Source organism: Pteropus medius, unplaced genomic scaffold (assembly GCF_902729225.1).
Source record: "Pteropus medius unplaced genomic scaffold, Ma_sr-lr_union100, whole genome shotgun sequence".
Lineage (NCBI taxonomy): Eukaryota > Metazoa > Chordata > Mammalia > Chiroptera > Pteropodidae > Pteropus > Pteropus medius.
In genome coordinates, this window is record NW_024349802.1 from 5,551,570 (window position 1) to 5,573,785 (window position 22,216).

At 53.3% G+C, this 22,216-nt stretch overlaps 1 protein-coding gene across 2 annotated transcripts in view; it reads right to left on the minus strand.

Annotated features, from left to right (window-relative positions):
• Positions 1-22,216, minus strand: part of FSTL4 (follistatin like 4) — a 347,748-nt gene that overhangs the window by 92,613 nt on the left and 232,919 nt on the right. For both annotated transcript variants that reach the window (XM_039836026.1, XM_039836025.1), the window contains exon 6: positions 19,029-19,152. In XM_039836026.1, the coding sequence (XP_039691960.1) occupies positions 19,029-19,152 (124 nt within the window). The remainder of the gene's footprint in view (positions 1-19,028; positions 19,153-22,216) is intronic.

Sequence of the window (22,216 nt, forward strand, 5' to 3'; positions counted from 1 at the left end):
CCTACCTGGGCCACCGCTTCCCCCCCTTCCTGTGTAAGTGACTGGGCCTGTCTCCCTTCCCTGGAATCTCTGCTGAAGGAAAAGCCCTCTAAGACAGTGTTTCAGATACCAGGAATGAGTGAGGGGCCACAGGGTGGTGGCACAAGTGTCCTGCAGTTGGGGGCACCTATCTCCCGCCTCACCCAATTCCTGGGCCATCCAGCAGCCTGTCCCCAAGCCTGTCCTTCTGCCTCCAGAGCTGTGCAACACCCGGCGCCAGCCCCTGGCTGGTCACGCAACAGGATGGCTTCAGGGGTCAGTCCACCTGGCACAGCTAGGGGCAGAGTTATTCATTTCCACTATCCTTGGCCATCAGTCCACTGACGAGAAACACAAATGGAGCAACGGCTGCTCAAACAAAAAGAATTTTGTCTCAATTGCATTTGTATCCAGATGGGTGAAATAAATTCTGGGGCCTTCTGAATGTGCCAGAAGTGTCCTGACGGTGCTGCCACCTGCAATCTCCGAGGGAACAGCCAGGTTGAAGAACGGGGCCTTGGAGCAAACCCTCGCAGACGGTCTGTTAAAAACAGCAGAGCCAGGGTGCCAGGAGCGCCTGTCCCCTGGGCCGGTGTGCCTCTCGCAAAGGCAGCTTGGGAATGAATTATTGAATGTCACAGCCCGGGACAGTGAGGAGGAGAGTGGATGAATGAATAAGACAGGATTTTATCTCTGCTTGTGCCAGGCAGGAAGCAGGCGAGACTATCTGTTGCTCCAAATGAACAGAATGTTTAAAGCCGCATCGATCAGAGGGCACATTCAGCACCGCACCCCCTCCTGTGCCAGGACCAGGCCAGCTGGGACAACTGGCAGAGCTGGAGTTGGAGCTCCCACGAGGCCACTGGAGGCCCGCCAGTCTCCTCTGGGTGTAAACAAGAGCCCCCAGCATTCCTGCTTCCCGCAAAGCTGCCTTGGGGAGGTGGTCCCACATGGGCTACCGTGGGCCTCAGGGAACTGTCTGTGGATCTTGACATGGATGTCTGAAACCCCTGAATTTTATCTGCAGACAAGATAGCTGGGCCTTGGCCGTGGGCTCACTGGGGTGAGGCAAAGCAGGAGCCACAGGAAGGGAGGCCTGTGGCCTCAAATGGTCCTCCCTGGAGCATCCATAGCTGGTTCTGAGCACCAGCCAGCCTGCCATCTGCTCAATGATCATGGGGACACCTGGAGGTGGGCCGGCTGGGAGACAGGGCCCAGGGCTCCAGGACACCTGCCTTTCACCTGTGGTCTCTTGTAAATCCACCCACGAACTCCTTTTCCCCAAGACAACCCTGTGGGACCCCACTGCAGCGCCAAAGCCCTGGCCGGGTGCCTGCTCGCGTTGTCAGCAGGCAGCAGCTGGACCCAGCAAGCCCTCAACGGTGGGCTCCCCGCTCCGGTGCCTCATCTCAGTAGGTGAGCCTTCGCCCACTGACACATGCAGCTTCTCAAAGACCTACCCGCCGGTTCGGAGGCTCTTGGCAACCTGATCACAAAGTACCTTTAAGAGAAAAAGGGAAAGCACACTGGTGAGGCAGGAGGTGCAGCAGCAGTGGGCTGGGGAAGACGGGGAGCGTGGCCGCACTCAGTGTGCGGTGCCCACAGGTGAGGACCAAGGGGCCGCCGCTGGGCTCCCGAACACGGGCAGGTGGAAACCTGGTGTCTGGAGGCATGGGTGGGGTAAGACTCTCCTGCAGGGGGAGAACACCGAGGAGGAAGCCGCTAAGAGTCTCGGGAAGGCCCTCCACCTGTTTCTGTCCAGTTTTACTGAAACACAGCCATGCTCATTTGTCTATGGCTGCTTTCGTGCCACAATGTCAGGGTCCAGTCGTCGTGACAGAGGCTTGTGTACCTAAACTATCTGCTACCCAGCCCTCTGTAGAAAAGGTGTAAGAGGATGGCAGAGGTGAGGGGCTTGCTCACAAAGGAGGTGGGTGGGGATGAGTGTCTCAAAGACAGAGGTCAGTGGGGTCTGAGGCTCTGATAAAGGCCGAGGCATGTCCACTGGACATGCAAAATGGAGGTCACTAGTGGCCTTCGGTGGCCTCAATTTCCTTATCTGCACAAGTGTGCGGCAGAGCTGGTGAGGGACGTGGACAGGAGGCAGAGGGAAAAGCCAGGCGTCAGGGGTAAGGCCATGGACTCGGTGAGAAGAGGCTGCCCCTTTAAGGTGCTTGGCTATTTCAGGAGAAGAGGGGTCCACAGGGGGTTTGGTATATGCTGGGTATATGGGGCAACCAATAAACGCTTTGATCGCAGACCCAAGCCTTGAATCTTTCCTAAAACATCTGAGTCTGCTTTCTTCCCCTGGTTACACTTGCCCAGCCAATTCCGAAGACTCAGCCTTGCCAGGTTATCTCCACCCAGGCCAGGGGAAGTGGGAGCTGGAGTTCAGAGAGAGGAGAGAAACCGCCTCAGGGCTGAACCTTGCTGGCCTTGCTGCCCTGGTCCAGGCCCTTGCCTGGGTCGACTCACCGATTCTTCCCCATTTTGGACCCCTTTTCCATACCAAAGCCCAGAATGCAAGTCTCCCTTGTCGAGCCTTTTCCATGCAGGCTTTTCCAACCTGTGGCTCCCAGCCCTTTCTCTTGGGGCTGCTGGCCCCTGGGTTCTCTGTGTGGTCCAAGAGCTCAGCCTGCCAAACCTGGCCCCAGTTCCCCTACCTCTGGGCTCTTTTCTCCCTTCACCAGATAGGTGGGCTCTGGGGTCCCTGCCTGGCACTGCTTGAGCCCAGTGGCCCATTCCAGGAAGGGTAGAGGCAGCTGCCAGCCTCCCAGAGCATGCCATCATGATTCATCACAGTGGTGCCCTAGTCAGGCTGGGGGCTAGCCTGTGAATCCAAAAAAAAAAAAAAAAATCGAGTGTGAAGTTAAGTAGCAAACTCATCATTTGAAACTCTCATGTTTCCTGAGATGATTCCATTAAAAAAAAACACCTTCATTTTCAGAAAATCCATGTTCACAGCTTGCTCTAGAGCTGCCCCCACAAGTTATGATTTATATTTTATTACAAGGTGAAAAGAGACAAAAAAAAAATCCTCACAAGGAAAAAAAAAAAGGCCCACTGACTCTTTACAGCAACTCCCAGGGCATTTGATTTAAAGGAACATTGTCATCTTTTAATGTTTTCATCCAGAGGAATTAGAGAGTGCCACCATGATAATTCAGAGGCTGCTGATTTAAGGGGCAGCCTCTGTGGTCTGGCTTCTCCGTATCTCTGTTTTTATGGTTCCAGAGAGTGTTTTTCTGAGAGATAATAACGTTGGGTGATATTTCTCCTTTGTCATGAGGAGGCCCAAGAAGAAAATTAAAATAGGCCCTTTTGTCTCCCTTCTCTGAGGCCAGGCTGTGGATCGAGGAGGACTGTCATGGGACACTGCCACCATTTCATCTTCCCAAGGCCTGATGAGCATCCGTCGCAAAGACAAGGAAGCAGGTCACTATCTGGACCCCGCTGGGAAGCCTCAGAATTATCTTTCACTGTTCAGCCCAGCCAATGACCATGAGAGCCTCTCAATATCACCCCTGTTTGTGGCCCTTTTCTGTCCCCACTGCTGCCTCTGTGTTGGGTCTCTACCGCCTCTCGTGTCCTCCAGCACACACTCTCCCTGCTGGGTGGCGCCAAGTCGGTCCTTCTCCAGCTGGTTCCATCATGACCCTCCCTGCTTCCCCGGTCTCCCTGACTTCCTTGACAAGCCCGAGCCCCGTGGCCTGGATGTGGGCCCCTGTGGCAGAGACTGCGATGTGCTCACCTAACTATGGACACAGCCAGACTACATTTCCCAACTGTCCCTGTGGTCGAGTGTGGCCACGTGACTAAGTTCTGGTCAATGGAATACATCAGAAGGGATGTACACAGTCCTTGCTGGGTTCCCCAGAAATCTACAACACTTTCTTTCTACTCTATCCCTCTATCTACTGGCCAGGTGCAGAGCATCCAGTAAAGGTATCTGGCCCTATAAGATGACAGAACCCCCAAACTGAAGACTGAGCCCCAGCATTGAACTCTTATGTGAAGGAAGAATAAATCTGCACTGTGTCGAAGCCCTGAGATCTGGCATTGTCGTGACTGCGTTTAGCCTCCCTGACTCACACAAGCCCTTGCTACTCTGGTTCTAATCTTTCCCTCCAGCATCATCTTCTGTTTCTCTCTTACTTGTCCATGACACAAGGGACAAATTGGCCACGCTAGGTGGCCTCGGGCCTTTCCATCTCTGCAATTTTGCTTAGGCTGTTCTCTCTGACAAAGATGTGTTTCCCTACTCCCATTTCTGCCCCATCCATCCTTCTCTGAAGACTCCTGGCATCTTTTTGTCTGGACGTGTTACGTCCTCCGCTGTTTCCCAGGCAGTCTTTGGCCAACCATCTCATAGCCTTTTGCCTCACCTTTGCACCTGTATTCATTTCTCATATAAGAGTGAACTCCTTAGGGCCAAGAACCAAATCTCACTCACGCCCAACCCAACAATGTTAAGGGTGTCCCCCGTGGTGGCGGGGTGCCAATTTGGGAGGCCATTGGGAGACTCCCAATTCGAGTTTCAGGTCTACCACCGCTTATCGACTCTTTGGTGTCTCAGTTCCTTTTCTGTAAAATGGGGTTAAAAAGAGGACTCTACCCCCCAAAACCTGCTCCAAGGGAAAGATGGAAACCCCCATACATGCTCCATGTACCACTCACAACCCTTTTTTGTGGTCATCTACTGACTTTGGGTCACTCCCTACCCTGTTTCTGATGCTTGAAGCCTCTGGCTGACCATAGTCTCTCAGATGTTCCTCCTGTGTTAACACTGGGTGATGAAAACAAACTGCCAGCTCTCCACCTTACTGGCCCTCGCACCCATTACTGGAGTCTAGACATTGTCGTTGCAAATGAGGGCAGCCTAAAAAATCTTATCTTCAGGCATCCTACTCTCTGTGCACATCCCATCTCTTGTGGTTTATCCTCCCTGGTACCCAGACTCCAACGATTCTTCAACTCTAGTGGGACCCACCCTCTACTGACTACCATTTAATTGTATCACCTGCTCCATGATGTTACCTTCTTCTCACCCAGCTTCAATTCCATGGGATTTAAATCAGTGGATTCATACACTGCACACACCTCCTCGTGTGCCCCTGGTCTGGGTTAGACCTGTCTGCGTACTCTGTGTCTGCATCTGTGTGGCTGAGTGTGGTCAGAAGGCACAGTGTCCTGCTAACTGGTTTCACCTCATGACTATGGGCCTCAAAGGGGCCCTCAGTGCTGCCTGGGGCGACATACTCCCTCTCCATCTGTTCGCCCCTCTGCTTGCCCAGACAATTGCTTCAGACCTTTTGTCTCCTCAAACCTACACTTCTCTTTCCCCATCCTCACTTCCAGCCGAGAACTTGCTTCCTAATGCACTGAGAAAAAGATATCTACCCCGAGTCCCACCACATTTATGCACCTACCTGTACCTGTCCTCACACGCCCAGGCTTTTCTCTTGTTACTATGAGATGCTCTGCCCCTGAGCTCTGGTACCTCTACACCAGGTGTTGGGTGCCATGTCTGCCCACACGACAGACACTCCTTTGTGGGAGGGCTTCCCCATTGTGGGCCTCGAATTATTTCCTCAGTAAGTGACTTGCAGACAGGGCAACAGGGCCAGGCCTGCCATGGTCAACAGGGCCTGGCCCAGAACATGCCTGGAGCAGGTGCTACGCATGAATAGATACAGGAGAGCCAGTATCCACCTGCTGCTTCCATTTGGAGCCATTTCTTGAGACTCCTGTTTACTCAGAGCTTCTTAACTTGTGGTTTTGTGACTTCGAAGACTGTGGCTGGAACATCGAAAGCTTCTTACAATAAACTAAGCCATGGTACTGAGCCATTTGACACCTCCCCTGGGGAGGGAGTGTCTCATCCACCTGGAATATTACTGTCCTCCACAGGGACAGCCGTTTGCCAGGCCACTCACCCCAGAAGCACCACTCGCCCCAGAGCATCCCATCTGACTGGACTCCAGGAAGTCAACCCTGTACCTTCGGAAGTCTGAGGCCTGGGCCAAGGCCTCTGTGGCTGTGCCATCGTGAGGACCACACTGCTCTCCTCTGATGCTGGCCGACTTCCAAACCCCAGGCAGATGTCACAGGGCCTGCAGGGCCTCAGCCTCTGGGGCCTCTGCTCTTCAGGAGCAGGCTTGGTGCAGTCAGTCCAGTCCAATGCAGGCCTTTTAACGTCAAGCTGCCCAGACACACTCTGTTTCTGTAACTATTTCAGCTACTTGGCTGCCTGGTCAAGGCTGCCCACAGAGGGCAAGGGCCTGCTGGAGGCCAGGGACCCTGAGCTTGGACTGGGTCCATGCCCTTTACTCCAAACAAGATCAATAACCTCTCTTGACTTCAAAAGGAGGTGAGCACATGAGTGGGGAGGCTCAGGCAGGGCCCCCACGGACAGAAGACCGCAGTCCCCCTTCCTACCTGTGTTTGACCCTAGGTTCCACCTTCGTCTCCCAAACCCAGAGCCAATCATCAGCAGCACATGAAAACTGCTCTGAGTTTTTCCTGCTCCTTCCTTGCTGCTCCTGCACTAGGCTGCTTCCAAACCCCGACCAGGTAGGGGTGGGCAGGTGAGGAGGCTGCTGGAAGTTGGGCATAAATAATCCAAAGTGGACAGTCAGCCTCTGAATCATGGGGAGCTGACTCCAGGGGACCGGGACCCTGCTCGGCCGTGCCTGCAACTGTGCCTTCAATGCAAGGAAGACATCTAAAGTGGAAGGGTGCTGACATGCCACCCCCCTCAGGCGCGCTTACCCACTGCTTCTCCGGCAGCAGAGGCTGCTGCCCCCTTGCAGGCGACACCACCGGCACTTAGGTATCTCACACCAGGTTGCCACTGCTGCTCTCTTTCCAAACCCCCAGCTTCCTCACAGCCAATGTCTTTAAGGTGAACATGCCACATTTCCTGTTTCTCCCCAAACTCAAAAGCCTGAGCTCCATCAGGAAGTACTGGCTATTACTTGTCCTTCATTCCACAGGGCGGTAATTCTGTATGTGCCCCAAACACTCAGGCGTCAAGGGTCCCTGAGGAGGACAGAGCTGCATCGTTGCAGTCATGGTCAGGACATGGTCAGGACGTGGCAGGACGCCGGGTTCGGCCCTCACCTTGCACCTATTCTGTTCCCTCCAGGGTTGGGGATGTGGTTCGGGAGACACGATGGCTACTGTCTACACGAAGAGGGAGTCAGAGTGTCGCTGAGTCCACGGTCACTGAGTTCCTCCAGGTATCAGGGCCGGCTGGGCGTTGGGCCAGCCTTGGGCACTTTCTCAACGAGGCCCAGTTCCCGACCCACCCGCTCATCCCGTCTGAGCCAGCCATGGGTGGTTTCCACTGACCCTCTAATCCCCCACTGTGCTATGTGCCCTGTGCGCTGGGAGCCCCATATGCAGCCTATGCTGCTGCTGTCTGCATGGCATCCAGCCTGGTGCATTCCTCCGGGGCTGTCGGCCTACACCCATGGGTGAGCAGGGGAACCCCGAGGCAATGTTGTGCCCAAGCCATGCTTTCCCTGACTTTGAGCCTGTGTCATGCACCAGCACATGTTTCAGCATTGTTGCACAGAGGTGAACTTTGAAAGACTGGAACCCAAACTCGAGCTGGACAGGGCTAAAAAGAGGGACGTCTGGAAGTGCTTTTATTTGTGGGAGCTGAGAAGGGATTGATGTTCGCTGGGGTTTGCGTTTGAAGGGAGAGCATTCTTCCACAGGGGACCTGATCACTGAGGGAGCGTGAGGACACAGCTGCTCCCTGGGGCCCTACCTCCCCATGTAGCTGAAGCCTACTGGTCCGAAGGTGCTCTTTTCAGTGTCGTCTGAAGGGGACCTGGGGAAATGTGTCTAAGAGCACCTGCAGCACACGGACCTCAGGATCTGGAAAGAAGAGGTACAGGGCCCTGCCCTCTGTAGTGGCGTGCGGGAAGTGGCCCTCAGAGAGGGTTTTGTACGCTCTGCCGCATCCCAGTGTCACAGGTCATAGGGGTTTATCTGGATCTCGGCCTCTGGGGGACGAAATGGAGACCCCAAAGCATGCTGGCCAGAGCAGGGCGTGGAGCCCGTGCCGTAGGGCTCAAGTCTGGAACCGGCAGGCCCGGCTCTGCCGTAGCAGCTGTGCGCCCCTCAGCCTCCCTGGCCTCAGTTTCCTGATCTTCAGAGCTTGGGCTCGGGAGGGGCCTGCCAGGTGCCTGGCAAAGCATCTGGCGCCAAGTGAGGGCTCAGCCCGCGGTGGGAAGCAGCCCGGTCCGAAGCCCTAGCAGCACCTCGCCAACCCAGTGGGGCTGTGTCTGCAGAGGCCTGAGAGCATTGGGGAGACAAGCAAGACCAGAGACGGCACTCAGAGGTGCCGTCCGCCCAGCCCACAGCGCTCCTCCTGCCAGCATGGAGTGGGCAGAGTCCTTTGGGCCCCATTTCCTCTCCCACCTGGAAATGATTTGCAATCCCGACAAGTGTACACACAGTTGTTGCGCCCGCAGCACCTGTCTGAAGACAAGGCTTTGCCATCTGGAGAAGCAGGGCTCTCCGAGGGCTCAGCTCATTGGCTGCCTGGGGCGGCTCGTGGACCCTGCTCCCTCCTACCTGCCCTGGGCAGATTGTGGGTACCGTGGAGTGGGATATAGGTGGGACAGTGCCAGAGGGGTGGAATTCTGGCCAAAATCTGAAATGGAAAACCAGTGCCAAGTAGCTCCATGTTTTAAAGAGTGACAGCAGGCCACTTAGTAGCGATGGTCAAACTAGTCGGCGGTCCTTAGCTCACCCTCCCCACCCCAGCCCACAGGCTGAGAAGCCTCCAGATTCACTGGAAAGTCTGTGCAGAGGAGAACAAACTGATTTCCTGCTTGTAGCTCTGCTGATTCCAGTCTAGTTATGCGTGTTTGTCCCAGGACCAGCCTGGATCCCACGGGTCCAAGGACAGCAGCCTGAATAAGTCAGGGCAAAAGTCTGGAGTCCCCAGAACCCCACTGAATCCTGTGTGAGTTAAGCGGGAACTCGGGGCTCGGCTGCTAGGAGGTCTCCCTGGGTGGCAAGCATCTTCTATGTTCCCGCAGGACTGCAAAGCGCATCCGAATCCCAGTCCACCTCTTGGCCCCGGGCACCCTCACTGTGCCTGGCCTGGGGGCCTCCGGGAGGCATCTGGTGAGGATTAGCAGATACCGTAGTTATAAAGGGATCTCAGGGTGGCTTCGCGTTATCAGGCAGCTTGTGGGGAAAAGCGAGTCCCACTAGGACAGCAGAGTGATAAGAAGCATGGGTGGGAGCCGTCCAGGCTGCAGGAAGCTCTCTGACAACCCAGCGACCCAGCTAAGCCGACAGTCCTGTAGAACACAGTGGGCGGCCGACTGGGCTAGTGCCACACGTGGCATGAGGACGACCCCGCTACCAGAGTGCCCCCTGACTCTGTCCTCCTCCGTGCTCTCTGGGAACTGCGACAACCACTCTGAACCTTTCCTCTTTACTGAACTTAAAAAAAATTCTATCATGGTCTTTAATCCTTTCAACAAATGTTTATCAAGCACCTACTATTTCCACCTTAGGCAAAGCTCTAGGCTTCTCTCTCTTGCCCCTTTGTCCTCCAGCTGGAACGAAATGCCCCAGGTAGTAACGACCTTGCCTGCTCTCAGACGCTGCCCATGCTTTTCCTCTGCCCTTTTGTGCCTCCTGGGGTTGTCACTACATTGTCCCTTTTGCTGCTGTCTTTGTTTGGGTACTCTTGGCCCCATGGCCTCCGCCTATATTTCAGCCTCTGACCATCTTCCCTGCCCTCAGCCCTCTGCCCAGAGGGAGGACTGGGGAGGAGCCGGGCTCTGGTCTGGGGAAGGCGCCTTCAGCCGTTGGGGCTGAGAGTTGCTGGGTAACAGTCCTGAGAGGGTAAGGACAAGTGACCCAGCAGGTGTTGCCGATGCAGAAGAAACCTCAGGTGGGTCAGCAGCCTGTGATCTGGGATTTCCAACTCGCTCCTCGTGGGCCACCTGAGTGCCTTCTTCGGCAGACAGTAGCACCCCACCTCCAGGAGAGGACACCTCTCTCTGCCTGTCCAGGTGCGTCTATCCCCAGGGCCTGGATCTCCAGCCACTGCTGAGTGTCCCCAGCCCAAGTGTGGCCCACAAACAGCCCGCCCAGTTAGTGGCTATACTTGTGCGAGTGGAGCCCTCTCGTACCCCTTTGCTGCCTAGCACCTTGTTCCCTGTGTAGCCTACAAGCCAGACCTGCGTAGCGCTGATGGCGGTCTAGTGGAACATGTCACAGAGTCTGAAGAAAGGTGGCTGGAGAGGAAGGAAAGACAAGGCAGAGGACCAGTGATCTGTGCTCCAAGTACTCTTTTCGGTGCATTCAGTCTTAGGGAGAGACCACTTCTCAGTAATCGTTGGCTGGGCCTTCGCTACACCTCAGAACACTGGGAGTCTCCTGGTGCCTCAGAGCCTACATCGCCCACCTGAGCCACAGTGCACTGAGACGTGGGCGCTGCTGGCAGGGGCGGGAGGCAGCTGGGCTGGGTGCACCCCTGTATTGCCCTCAGCTTGTTTTCTAGGCTCTCGTGCCTGGGGCCTGGGAGGCGGCCTCAGCCTCAGAGGGTCCCCTTGGAGAGCAGGGCTCTGGATGGCTTGGCCATTCACATCCCAAACTTTCTCAACACTCGACTCCCAGGGAGCAAGCTTGGAAATCGGTTATGTGACCTTCAGTACTTAATTGCTTGTTAAAGTCCTTTGAAGTCCTCACAAAAGCTTCGCAAAAGCACTAGATTTAAGAGGACAATACAGAGCTAGCTATCTTCGTAAAAAGCTGACATTTAAATTGTTCTCATTTTATATCTTTGCAGTGAAATTCTTTGTTTCCTCTGTGGCCATTTCTGAGTATTTACTAATATTCAGAAAATCCTCTGTTCTGTGTAAAATTTCAAGTTTTTCTGACATCAATGTATGATGTCAGACTGGGTGGCGCGACACATGAGCGTAAGAACCAGAGGCTGGTCCTCAGCCCCGTGCGAGTGTTGACCATGAACGGTGAGGATCAGGTATCTAGCCACCCTGCCCCTGCCTCTCCCTCCAAGAGGAGGATTTAAAAAAAAATCACTGAAGCATCATATTTTAATGAGCTTTTTCTGCAATTTGTATATAATAGATTTTCAATAACAACCTGTAATTAGTTCATTTTCTACTATTCAATTGCTCTGCACTGAGGCCATTGACAGCTTCCAGCTGGGATCTTTAAAAATGGAAAGCACTGGAAGGCTCAGATCCAGACAATGGCTAGAAAGTGCTGGTCCTGACAACACATCTGTTAGGAGCAGAGCCTCTGAGAAGGGCAAGAGGCGTCTGGGTTTGGAACGTCCCAGAAGAAAGTGGAGGTGGGTGAGACCTCTGGCAAGCAGTAGCTCTGGCTCAGAACTGACCCCTCCACTGTGCGATGAGGGGTGAGACTGTTCCACCCCAGAACCCTGTACATGCACAGTAGGGCAGCCCTATTCCACCAGCCCCACTCCCCATTGGGGTGAGGCCCTTATTGAACACCTCTCAGCCCCCACCAGGGGCTGCTAGTGGCAGGACGGGGCAGTTGGAGGCACGAGGACGTCCTTGGCTGGAGCCTGCAAGGTCCGAGTTCAGGTGCTGGGGCATAGGTTCCATGAGACCGTAGACAGCAGCTCTGCTCACGTTCCTATCCTGACAGTCATCACTGAAAGGGGCTTCCAAGGCCAAGTCCAGCTCTCCAGCTGACACCAGCACCCTCTACAGCGACTAGCTGAGCTGGTGCACCTGCAGTGACAAGGCCTCTCTGCTCCCCTGCAACTCCCATAATTCTGGGTGGCCGGCTGGGGGAAGCCTCCGTAGATCAGCCTAAATCTGGCTTCTCCAAGCCCTGGCCTTTTGGTCAAGTTCTACCTTTTGGGGCTCCACCCATCAGCCACCTCACCCCTCGTGACAGCCTCCTCACTCACCCAAGCCCTTTATCCCCTCAGAACCATATCTGTATGGGTCACCTTTCTCCCCGTCCTTTGCTTGGTTACCTCATCCATGCAGCCTCATCTCAAATGTCCCTTCCTGACACCTCTGGGGAGAGCGGGTCCTGCCTGCCAGTCCTGCACAGTTATTCTCTGTCCCAGCGTTTACTTGGTTTATCTGGTTGTTTTTCTGTTTCCCAACTGCCTCCCTGCCAGATGCAAGCTCCATGCTGGCAGGGCCTGCTGGTCTTGCTCACGGCTATGTCACCTGCCCACTGCAAGCTGCAAAGTGGGCTCTTCCTCCTCAGCTCCCAGTCTCAGCTGCTGAGCCTTTCCTCATGCGTGGTCTCCCAGCCCCGGCCAGGCTCCTCTGAACCTTCTGGCCAGCCGGCCTGCCCCTTAAATAGATGCTTTTCTCCATGTGTGCCCAAGTAGGGGATGGGCCAGCACCCCCCTGCCCAGACGCTCTCCATTTCAGAGAGGCTGGCCCACACCAGCACCTCCTCTTTCCACAGTGATCCAACATGGATCACTTCCTTGAATATTTCTGGCACTGACCTGAGTCAGGGAGCTTGGGGCTCTGTGCTCAGTGATTTTGCTCGAGAGGCCTGGCCTCCTGGCCTGCCACGGCCCACCATGGGGGACCTTGAGCTGTCAGGGTGTCCAGTTCTCGCAAGGCATGCTGTGGCAGAGACTCTAAAACCCCATGCTGCATCTTCCTTTGTGGGTGTCAAGCTCTGTCTTTGTGATGTGGCCATGAGAGCCGAGCAGGGGCTGTGCAGATGTGCTTCAGGTTCTCAGGAGCTGAGCTCAGAAAGAATACAAACCCACACTCTGTGCTAATGAATTACGTCCCAAGGTGCATGGATTTGCACAGAAATAGCAAAGCTGACCACCGGCTAAGCCTGGGCCTCTCGTGGCCAGGGTCAGCTGTCTCTACTGGGGATGTGGCTGTGGACCCCGCACACCACAGGGCCAAGGAGCAGACTGAGCAGGAGTTCTTATCTCCACACACAGTTGTTGAAGGTGGAGGTAATTAAGCAGTGGGCAGGTGGCCTAACAGCCTAAGAGAATCCTTATCTTGAGGAGGGCTGAAGGGCCAATTAGAGGCCCTGGGAGCACGAAGGGAGCTTTACGGGACAAGTAGCTTTTGTCTTCATTAAAGGAGCATTAGGCCCACGTGGGCATCAGGGGCTCACCTCACACCGTCACACAGTCAGCAGATCAGGGATGTGTGGCTGTGGGGAGGCCTTGCTGACCGGTCCAGCCTAACTGGTACTCTCCTGCTAGGGTCCTTCTTCCCTGAGGCCCCCCTGGAGACACGCAAAGCCCCTCTGGGACCTCCGTGAGAACTGCATTGTGTAGGGACCTCTGCATGCCAAGGGTATTTCTGCATATACTTCATCCTGTCACTGAGCGAATATTTACCAATGGCTTCCTGGGTGCCAAACCCCATGCTGGGCAGGAGCACATGGTGAGCAAAACAGCCTCTGCCTCAAGGAGCTTCAGGACTACGGTGGGCAGGAGGACAATGACATAACACAGGGTGACAGGGCTGAGATGGAGAGGCTGTGGGAACGCACAGAGAAATCGTCATCATAACTGGCACCACCTCCATCACGGTCGATGATTATTTAGCACTACCACACGCCAGGGGTCATTCTCATCACTTCACATGTATGACCTCATTTAGTCCTGAGTAACCCTACGTGGTGGCGTAACTGCAGAACCGGCTCAAACTGGCCCTATCCTGTCAGACAACAGAACAAAACTGCAAGTCAGGCAACCGGAGCATGGGCAACAGGAAAAATGTTGCAAATCACACCTGGAACCAAAGTCAGTCCCCACCCCTGCCCCCGTCATAGAGCCAGAGGACCTGCACACGCCTGGAGTCTGAACGCTGGAACACTTTCCGAAACAAAGGGTCCATTGTCTAGGAAGATCTGGTACTGAAACCCCTTAAATTCCACCCAAACCCTTGATCGGGGAGACAGATATGAGACTTGCCTCCTGTCTACTTGCCGGTTGACTTTGCAATAAAGCCTTTTTCTCCCTCGAAGCCTGTGCTGTCGTATTGGTTTCTACGTGTGTTGGGCAGCGAGCCCTGGCTCAGGGACAGTGGTGATTACACCCACTGTGCAGATGAAGAACTTGAAGCCCAGCTTAACTGCTGCTACAGAACTGTCCTAGGTCACACAGCTGGTAAATGGCGGAACGAGGATTCGAACCAGGTCTGACTCAGTCCACACTCTTAACCATCAGTCTGCAGTCTTGTTATACGTAGAGATGAACTCAGAGCTGTGGGCACACAGAGGGAGGTGTTCGGGGATGGTAGAGGGAAGAGAGACTGAGGAAGACTTACTGGAGTGGGGGACCATTGCGCTTGGGACTTGAAATTTAGGAAAACCCACTGTGGGAACAGTGAGCTATTCCTTACTGGAGATTGTTGATGAGTTGCAAAGTATCTTTAAGTGCATAAGAAATTTCTGGAATCAGGCACTTGGGTTCAATCCTCGCTCTTCTTCCTGTCGACTGTGTGATTTTGGGTTAGCTACCTAACTTCCGTTCCAGTTTCTTCATCTGTAAAATTGGGAAATAATACACAGTACTGACACTTGAAAGATGTTAGGTATCATTTTCCACAACTTGAGTATTAAGAGCCTGCTACTAACTAAAGTGATATTGACAAGCAAAGTCATTCCGATGGCACACCGACTTTGCCTTCAGGGGCACACGGCAAGCTCATGGGGGAGCCTCCTTGAAGCCTGTCTCTCTACGCTTGAGGTGAGGAGAAAGCACCCCTATCTCTGCCCTTTGGAGGGAGCGGTGAGACTCACAGCACCTTCTATCTTTCAGTTTTCCATTCTTCCTTTGGCCGCTCCAATTTAACTGTTTTATGCCCCTGAGCAAATGAGGTATCAAGGGCAGTGAATCAGTGATTTTTGCTACTTGATCTTCAAGTCCTGTGCAAGGCAACCTCCCTTTGGGGTTAGGGGAGTCAGCCCACTGAAGGTCCTGGCCTTGGTCAGACTGACACTGGTCCACAAGTATTACTTGTTCCATACACTCAAGAGCCAAATAGATTTAGAGACAAGTTTTGATAAATCTCAAGCTATCTGAAATCTTGCTACTCATGATCCCAAACCCAGGAACCAAATGGAGGATGAAGTGGTTTCCTGGCCATCTAAACCTCGTCTGAACTCGCCCTATGCAGATAGGGAGCTGGGCAGACGGGGGGAGGGGTGCTTGCCATTGTTGTAGTTCGTCATCCTGCTCATCACAGGGTGGCTATGAGGACTGACTGAGGTAATGTGTCTGGCATGGCATTTGGCCTGTGCTGGGCATTTTTCATTCTAGAGGATAACGACATGGCACCATCCTTTCATTTTGTAGCAACGATGGCAGAAAAATAGCTGTAAATTCACCGGGCGACCATTTCAACTGTTTCAGAGTTGCTTTGGATACAGAGGTATTGTAATAATCAGACAAAATCCATTCCCCCACCCCACCCCGCCCCCGCTTGCCTGGAGCTGAGGGGTGGGTGTCCCATCCACATGGCCAGCCCCCCGTGGCCCCCGACATGGGTTTCCCTCCTGGATACTACGTGTCTGTGGTCCCGGATATTCACGGGTGAGGCCCGCCCTCCTGCACTGCTAGCTGCTCAAAACCTTCCTTTGCATCTAACACATTGCTCTCATAGGATTAATTAAAAGGACAAGTATCTTTCTAAAAAGCAGAAGAAACTTGTAACGAATTTAAAGCAAGAGAAAAATCCTCATTTAAGCAACATGTTTTTCCCAAGATCCCAGCCCAAGCATTCAGAAAAGTGCAAAACCATGCATTATTGAAAAGCTTTTTAAACGAGCAACTTTTAATTTATTGTGATGCACAGACAGGGCTGGCATGCTCACCGGTGACCCTGGGGCCTGGGTCTCTCTGCCTTGCAGCGGGGACCAGCGGTTCTGCTGCTTGTTGGGAGGGGAGGGAGAGTGGAGGGCACATGATAAGGGCACGCTGTGCCTTTAGTTCCTAGATCAGCCCGTGATTCGGAAAGCCAAAAGCAACTTGAAGAGAATGTTTAGGTGATGAATGGAGGACGAGAGGGAGGCCACCCTCATATTTCACTCTTGTCACTGTACAGAGACGGGTGACTAGAAGACTTAGCTCCGCTTGACAGCCAGAAAAAGACTGAACTGACTTCCATGGTTAAGGGACTTGTCCTCTGCTCTCCGCCCTGGGGAGGGGTCACCTGGTCTGCAGAGCCAGGAGGACCGTACAGCACCCACCACCCACGACCCAGCTCGGCTGAGCACAGGCAACGCCCAGTCACGGGGTTGCTGACATCGCTCGCAGCAGCTGCAGACAATGGCGAACATGGCTTCTCATAAATGGCTGGGCCAGATGTGCGAGATGTCATTTAGGAGACCCCCAACGCCAAAGCTTGTAAATACAACCCACTTCCCCAGGGAAAATGCCCCAAACCCATCCTCTAATAAAGCGACCGAGTCAGTGCCAGGCTTACCCAACAGACCTCATCCACCCTAGTACCCAAGCACGCTGGCAAAATAGAGACCAGAGAATACAATTTTAAAGTATCGACCTTTGCCAGCGCATCGGCTTTAGTTTTTAAAATGAAATCCAAAATGTTGTTGTTGACATGTTGGAGCTACTGCTTTCTGAGCTGTAGTGAGATTTCTTTAATGCCCATTGATTTCTGGGTAATAAGTTGTACCTATATGTCTCACTTCAATTACCTATTTAACATTCACTAAACCATAAATCCATCCCCAGAGCTCTGGGAATTTAGTTTAGAGTTCCTATGACTTTGAAAAACCATTGATCCCGCGTGCTCTGAGTAGCCACATGTCAGGCCTTTATAGCAGGTTAACTCATTCTGTGGCTTCCTTAATGTCTGTGAGTTTACATTTTATTGCATATCTATTATTTGTGTTGGGCTGTGATGAATGGTTTGGTTGCCTGGTTCAAAACACGTCCACGGTGACAGGAGAATGTAATTTGCTTTAAAAATGATGATTATAATGCTTTTCAAATAATCTGGGAATGAAGGAAACAGACATCACATTGCTCTACGTGAGACCCATGCTGAAGGGGAAGCGATGGTGTACCTCTCCTCCACAGGCAGCTCCTGCCTCTCGTGACCTGCAACAGGGAGGCCAAGAGGCTTCCACCTCGAGAATTAAGCCAACAGCCTCCTGTTTGGCCCTAGACTGATTCTCAGGAATAGAACTCGTGGAGCAGAGGCTTCTGTGGAATTGGGTACCAGGACACAGTACCTGAACAGTGCCATTCTCTGCTTAATGCTGCCACCTTGGGTCATTTGAGTAGTGATGCCTCATGCACCCCCCAAGTCCTGAGGCCCAGCCTTGGTCCCTGGCTCTTAAAATGCGCTAGCCTTTTCCTTCATTGCTCCTTTGCTAAGAGGCCTGAGCCCAGACAGCACTACCGGGGGTGTCTTAGAAGTGTCCCCAGAATACGTAGTGCTTCTTTTCCTGATGTGGAGGGCTGCTCTCCCTTCATCTGCCCTGACCACCCCAGTGTTCTTTTCCAGGTTCTGTGGGATTGGAGTCACCAGGAGGGCTCAGTATGGGGGAGATGAATGGAGAGGATATTGCAGGAGGTGGACTCTGGGGACAGGAGCAATGTGCAGGTCAATGCTTACCAACTGGCTCTCCGGAGGAAGAAGAGCCTCCCCTCCCAGCCCCCTTATGTAGCATTTGTATGGTGTAAATTTCTGTGGTGTAAATGTTCCCATGGCCGATTTAAAGCTACTAATAGTTTGTTTGCCTTCAAAAATTCCTGAAAAATCTAACAACCAACACAATCTAGGTCTAGGGAGCTGCCGATACTTGCACACATTCTAAAATTTAGAGATTTATTTCAGGGAATAAGCTCCTTGATCCATAAAGCAAACACCTCCCACAGCAGGCCAAGCCTGTCAGTCATTCACACATTATTCTAAACTACTATAAGCAGACACGAGTATTAACAGAGGGCAGGGAGGATGATGATGGGGAACCAACCGTACCTAGTCATGGGCACAACAAGCAGAGCCCTGTAACAGGGATTGGACTTTGGTGCTTGGCAATAGGGATGCTGTGAACTAGAAAGGTATCCCCCATGTCAAGCTCATGGACATTCCCGCAGGGAAGGATCACACTTGTTTCTCTCCTCTTATGTCATACACGTGCCTCTTCTATCCACCACAAGAGTCCTTCTTGCCAATGAATCACAAGAATTCCTTCTCTGGCCTTGTGACTGGAATAACAACAGCACAAAGAGATGGCTGCAGGAAGCAGTGACGTGTTCCTGAGAAGTGGAACTCCCGGTAGAGGTTGGGGTGCGGGGAGGATGCCAAGATCTGTGGCTCGGAGGCTCAGTGCAATCTGGGGATCTCACACCTACTTCCCCAATTCCAGGGCCTGCAAGTCAAGTCCAAGGGTGCATCCCAGAGGGCACATGCATTACCAGCTTTAAACAGAGCCTGAATACCTTCTGTCATAAAGGGGTTACATCTCTTCTGGTGACACGATATCCCCTCGTGTCTCGAGTTTGGGCCCAGCACTGCTCTTCCCATTTCTCACTGCTGAACTCTGCTAAGGTTCCCGCTTCTGCCTGGCCCAACCTCCGCAACCCTCCCACAGGATTTGTCCCCAGGCAGAGCTCCCTAGGGGCCAGGCCGAAGCCTGGGGACAGCCCTAAAATCTGCTCTCTCCATGTGCAGTCCCAGGATCCCCCGAGGTGTCTAGCAGCGAGCTCTCGGCCACATTTAAATCACAGGCTTAATGGGCTCCTCAACCGAGGCCAACCACAGCAAGACGAGCCTTTGTCCAAAAGGCAAAGAGCGAGTGCCCCCTCTTCCCATTCGCTTGCCTTTACCCTTTTCGTAAAGTTCAGGCTTGTTGCGAAACAAATCCAACTGCTTTCATCTATAAAAGAGACCAGCCTTGGAGACAACTGCGGACAGACTCCGGGCCCTGACGCGTTTTTGGCGCAGGAATGCCTGGGGCCATAAGCCCGTTCGCCCGCCTGGGGCCTGACTTACGGAAGGCCGTGCAGAACTCGCGGAGGGTCAGCCAGCCGTCTCTATTGTAGTCATCGAATCGTAGGAGGTCACCTGGTGAGCACCCTAAGGAGTCCTCTTCCAAGTCTGGCTCCTTCAGCACATGCTGCGGATGAGGAAGGGAACAAGGTCAGAGGCTGGCATGAGTCCAGAGCTGTGGGCTTTGCTGGGACACGGCTCAGGCCACCGGCCTGAGGTCACTGGCCTGAGGTGGCGTGAGGACTCCCGTGACAGCTTAGTGGGCCAAGGGGAGCACCCGAAGCTCTTTGGTTTTGTCGTGTCCAACTAACTGTTCCGTTTTGTAGATGAGAAAACTGAAGCTCAGAGAGGGGCTTTCCTAAGGCCATACAGTGGTTAGGGCAGAGTTGGGATTAGCGTTCACGTATGTCTTCTCTCTGTCTAGGCAGACAGATCCCAGACAGTCTGAGGTGGGAAGGATCTTTGAGGCCACCTGGTCTACCCTTTTATGCTATTGATGGGGAACAGAGACAAGAAGGGGCCTGCCCAAATATACTCGACAAACAAATAGTGGCAGTTCAACATGGGAACGAGGCCCCCTGGCTCCCAACTGTGTATAGCCGAAAGGTCCCTCCTCCATCAGGACCTCCCTACCCCTGTCCTACTGGCTGTTACCACTCTCAGGGCTGTGTCAGCTAGCCACAGCTCATCCCCCAGGAAGGGGCAGCTGAGATTCTGCTGACCTAGGCCTGATCCCCTGTCTTTGCCGGCCCTGTCCTGCCAGAGACACAAACATCTGGCCCTGAGACTCTGGTGCAGGGGTCATGCGTGGGCCCTTGTGAACTCCTCTCTGGATGTGGTCTGGGCCGCAGGGCACAGAGATCTCCCCAGCATGACCGGCCACATGACAAAAGGTGACTAAGGGTAGAAATTCCAGGCACTCTTACTCAGCTGGAACCAGAGGCCCGTGTGACTTGCAGGGAAAACGCTCAGAAGGAAATCTCAGAAGAAAGAAAATTTTATTTTCTTTTTGAAGGAAGAGGGGGCAGAGGCAGTTTCTCTTTATTTAACAGTCTCAGCTTCGTCTGCTATGTTAAAGGCAATTTAATGCGATAATGTTAAAAAAATGACCCTTCACCCAGCAAATAAGAGAGTTCGATAAAAGGGAGATCAACCATAACGTCTGAAATCAATCTTCCGGAGATGGAAATTTCCCTTTGTCTATTTCTGCATTGGAAATTGATTGACTTTTCATAGGACCGACAAGTTTTTCCATGATGCCTTTGATTCAGTGTCAAGGAAAGGCCCACTGTAGCTGGGCTGTGCTTGGCAGATTTATGAAATGGACTTTAGATACATTAAATTTTAAAGAGGAAATCATAGTCCAATTACCATGCTTGCTAATGGCTTCAGGTGCCTTGGGGCACGTCTCTACCAGGTTAGAGAGCAACATGACCAGGAAAATTCTGTTTACTTGGCAGCTACGAGGGAGCCATGTGGGCCTGGGGTGCCAAGAGCCCACAGCTGCCTGTCCTTGGCGCTCCCTGCACAGCCTGTAGCTTGGGAGACTGCCAGATGGTTCTTCCTGCAGGGAACCGTAACTAACAGGACCCAGGTTTTCCTAGAGCAGCTTGGGTCACGTGTGGTTCGCTGGCCCTGTCCCTTGGGGTCTTAGCCATAGTTGGGAGTGGGTGGGGGGGCTAGTGCTGATGGAGGTAGTGACATGCTGGCTGGCACGGCTGAGTTGGAATATGCCTGGGAGGCTGGCTCTGGATAAACTTGTATGTGTTGCCCAGGTGTGGCTGAGCAGAGTGGGGTCTGTAAGTGTCTTTGGATCTGTGTTTCCCAGCATGCTCCAGGAAGCAGGCTCTGGACGGGCCAGAGTAGAGGGCCCTGAGAGGGGGACCGGTGTGGCAGAGCCTCTGGGTGACTGCTCCGTACTCAGATTTTGTGGGTACTTGCAGGACCTTGAGAGGAGCAGGTGGAGCCTCCTGGTGGGAACGATTATCCCCCAGGGACACCCCTGTGCTGTGAGGAGAGTGGGTACACACACAGCAGCCCAGCTGGGGTTCATCTCAGCTCCATCATGTTCTAAGCAGTGAACACGACTCAGGCTTGATTTTTTTGAAACCTGTGTTTGCTCATCTAAGAATATCTGAGAAGTGGAGATGACAGTCGTGCCTACCGCACAGCAGAAGATGGCTGGAAGGCATGGTGAGGAGGTAATAGTTATAAAGATGATGACAATGACATTGATACTGACCACTGTCACCTTCTGAGAACGTAACATGTGCCAGGCACTGTGCTGAGCACTTGTTGGGTCTTAGCTTGATGGTCACAGACAAGAAACGAAGGGCAGAGAGAGGCGAGTGTCTCCTGAGACCTGCCGGGACTTGAACGCAGGTCCTCTGACCATAAAGCCTGTGTCCTCAGCTACTACACCACACAGTAAGGGGCCCTTCTGTGTTTGTTACACTTCAGGGAAAGGGGATGCCCAGTAAGTGTGAGGGCGTGCCCCAGCCCAGTGCATCCTGGTGACCTGGTCACAGCTTTGATAAGGTCACTATATCGCGTGCAGGGTTTCTTTAAAGTGGCATCAAAGGTAGGCACTCTGTAGTCTCTGGGGATGAGCCCCCCCGCCCTCCCCTCCTCTCCCAGTCCCCTCGTGCCTGGGCAGGGTGACCTTGCCTTCGTTTCTTGTCTGTGACCTTGCTCTCCTTGTGTATCTTTGCATCTGCCTGGTATGGTTCAGGGCCCCAGGCCCTTAGAGGCAAACCAGCAAAGCAGGAGCAGGATGCAGGCCCTTCCAGCCTCCTTCCTGCAGCCAGCACCCAAAGGTCCTCCATGTATTTGGCAGTGGCTGGGTCCCAGGCTTCTTCTTTGCTTCTCTCTGCTATAGTTGCTAACTGCCCTCCTACTACTTCTTAGATAGACAGAGGGACACGTGTGCCGGGTTTGGGGAGGGAGGCAAATCACAGGGCCCAATCTGAGCATTTTTCCAAAAGGAAAAACAGTGCTTGGGGGTGGAAGCAGGGCTTCCTGCAAGCAAGCAGTCTGGGGTTTGGGTTGTTGGTATCCAGGGACTAAAAAACAGTGAGGTCCCAGGGGAGGGGACTTGGGGACACCCAGGTTATAGCTCCGATGGTGTGTAGTGAAAACCAAGCCTGCTTCCAGCCAAGGAAAATGAAAGACTCAAGGAAGAAAAGATTTCC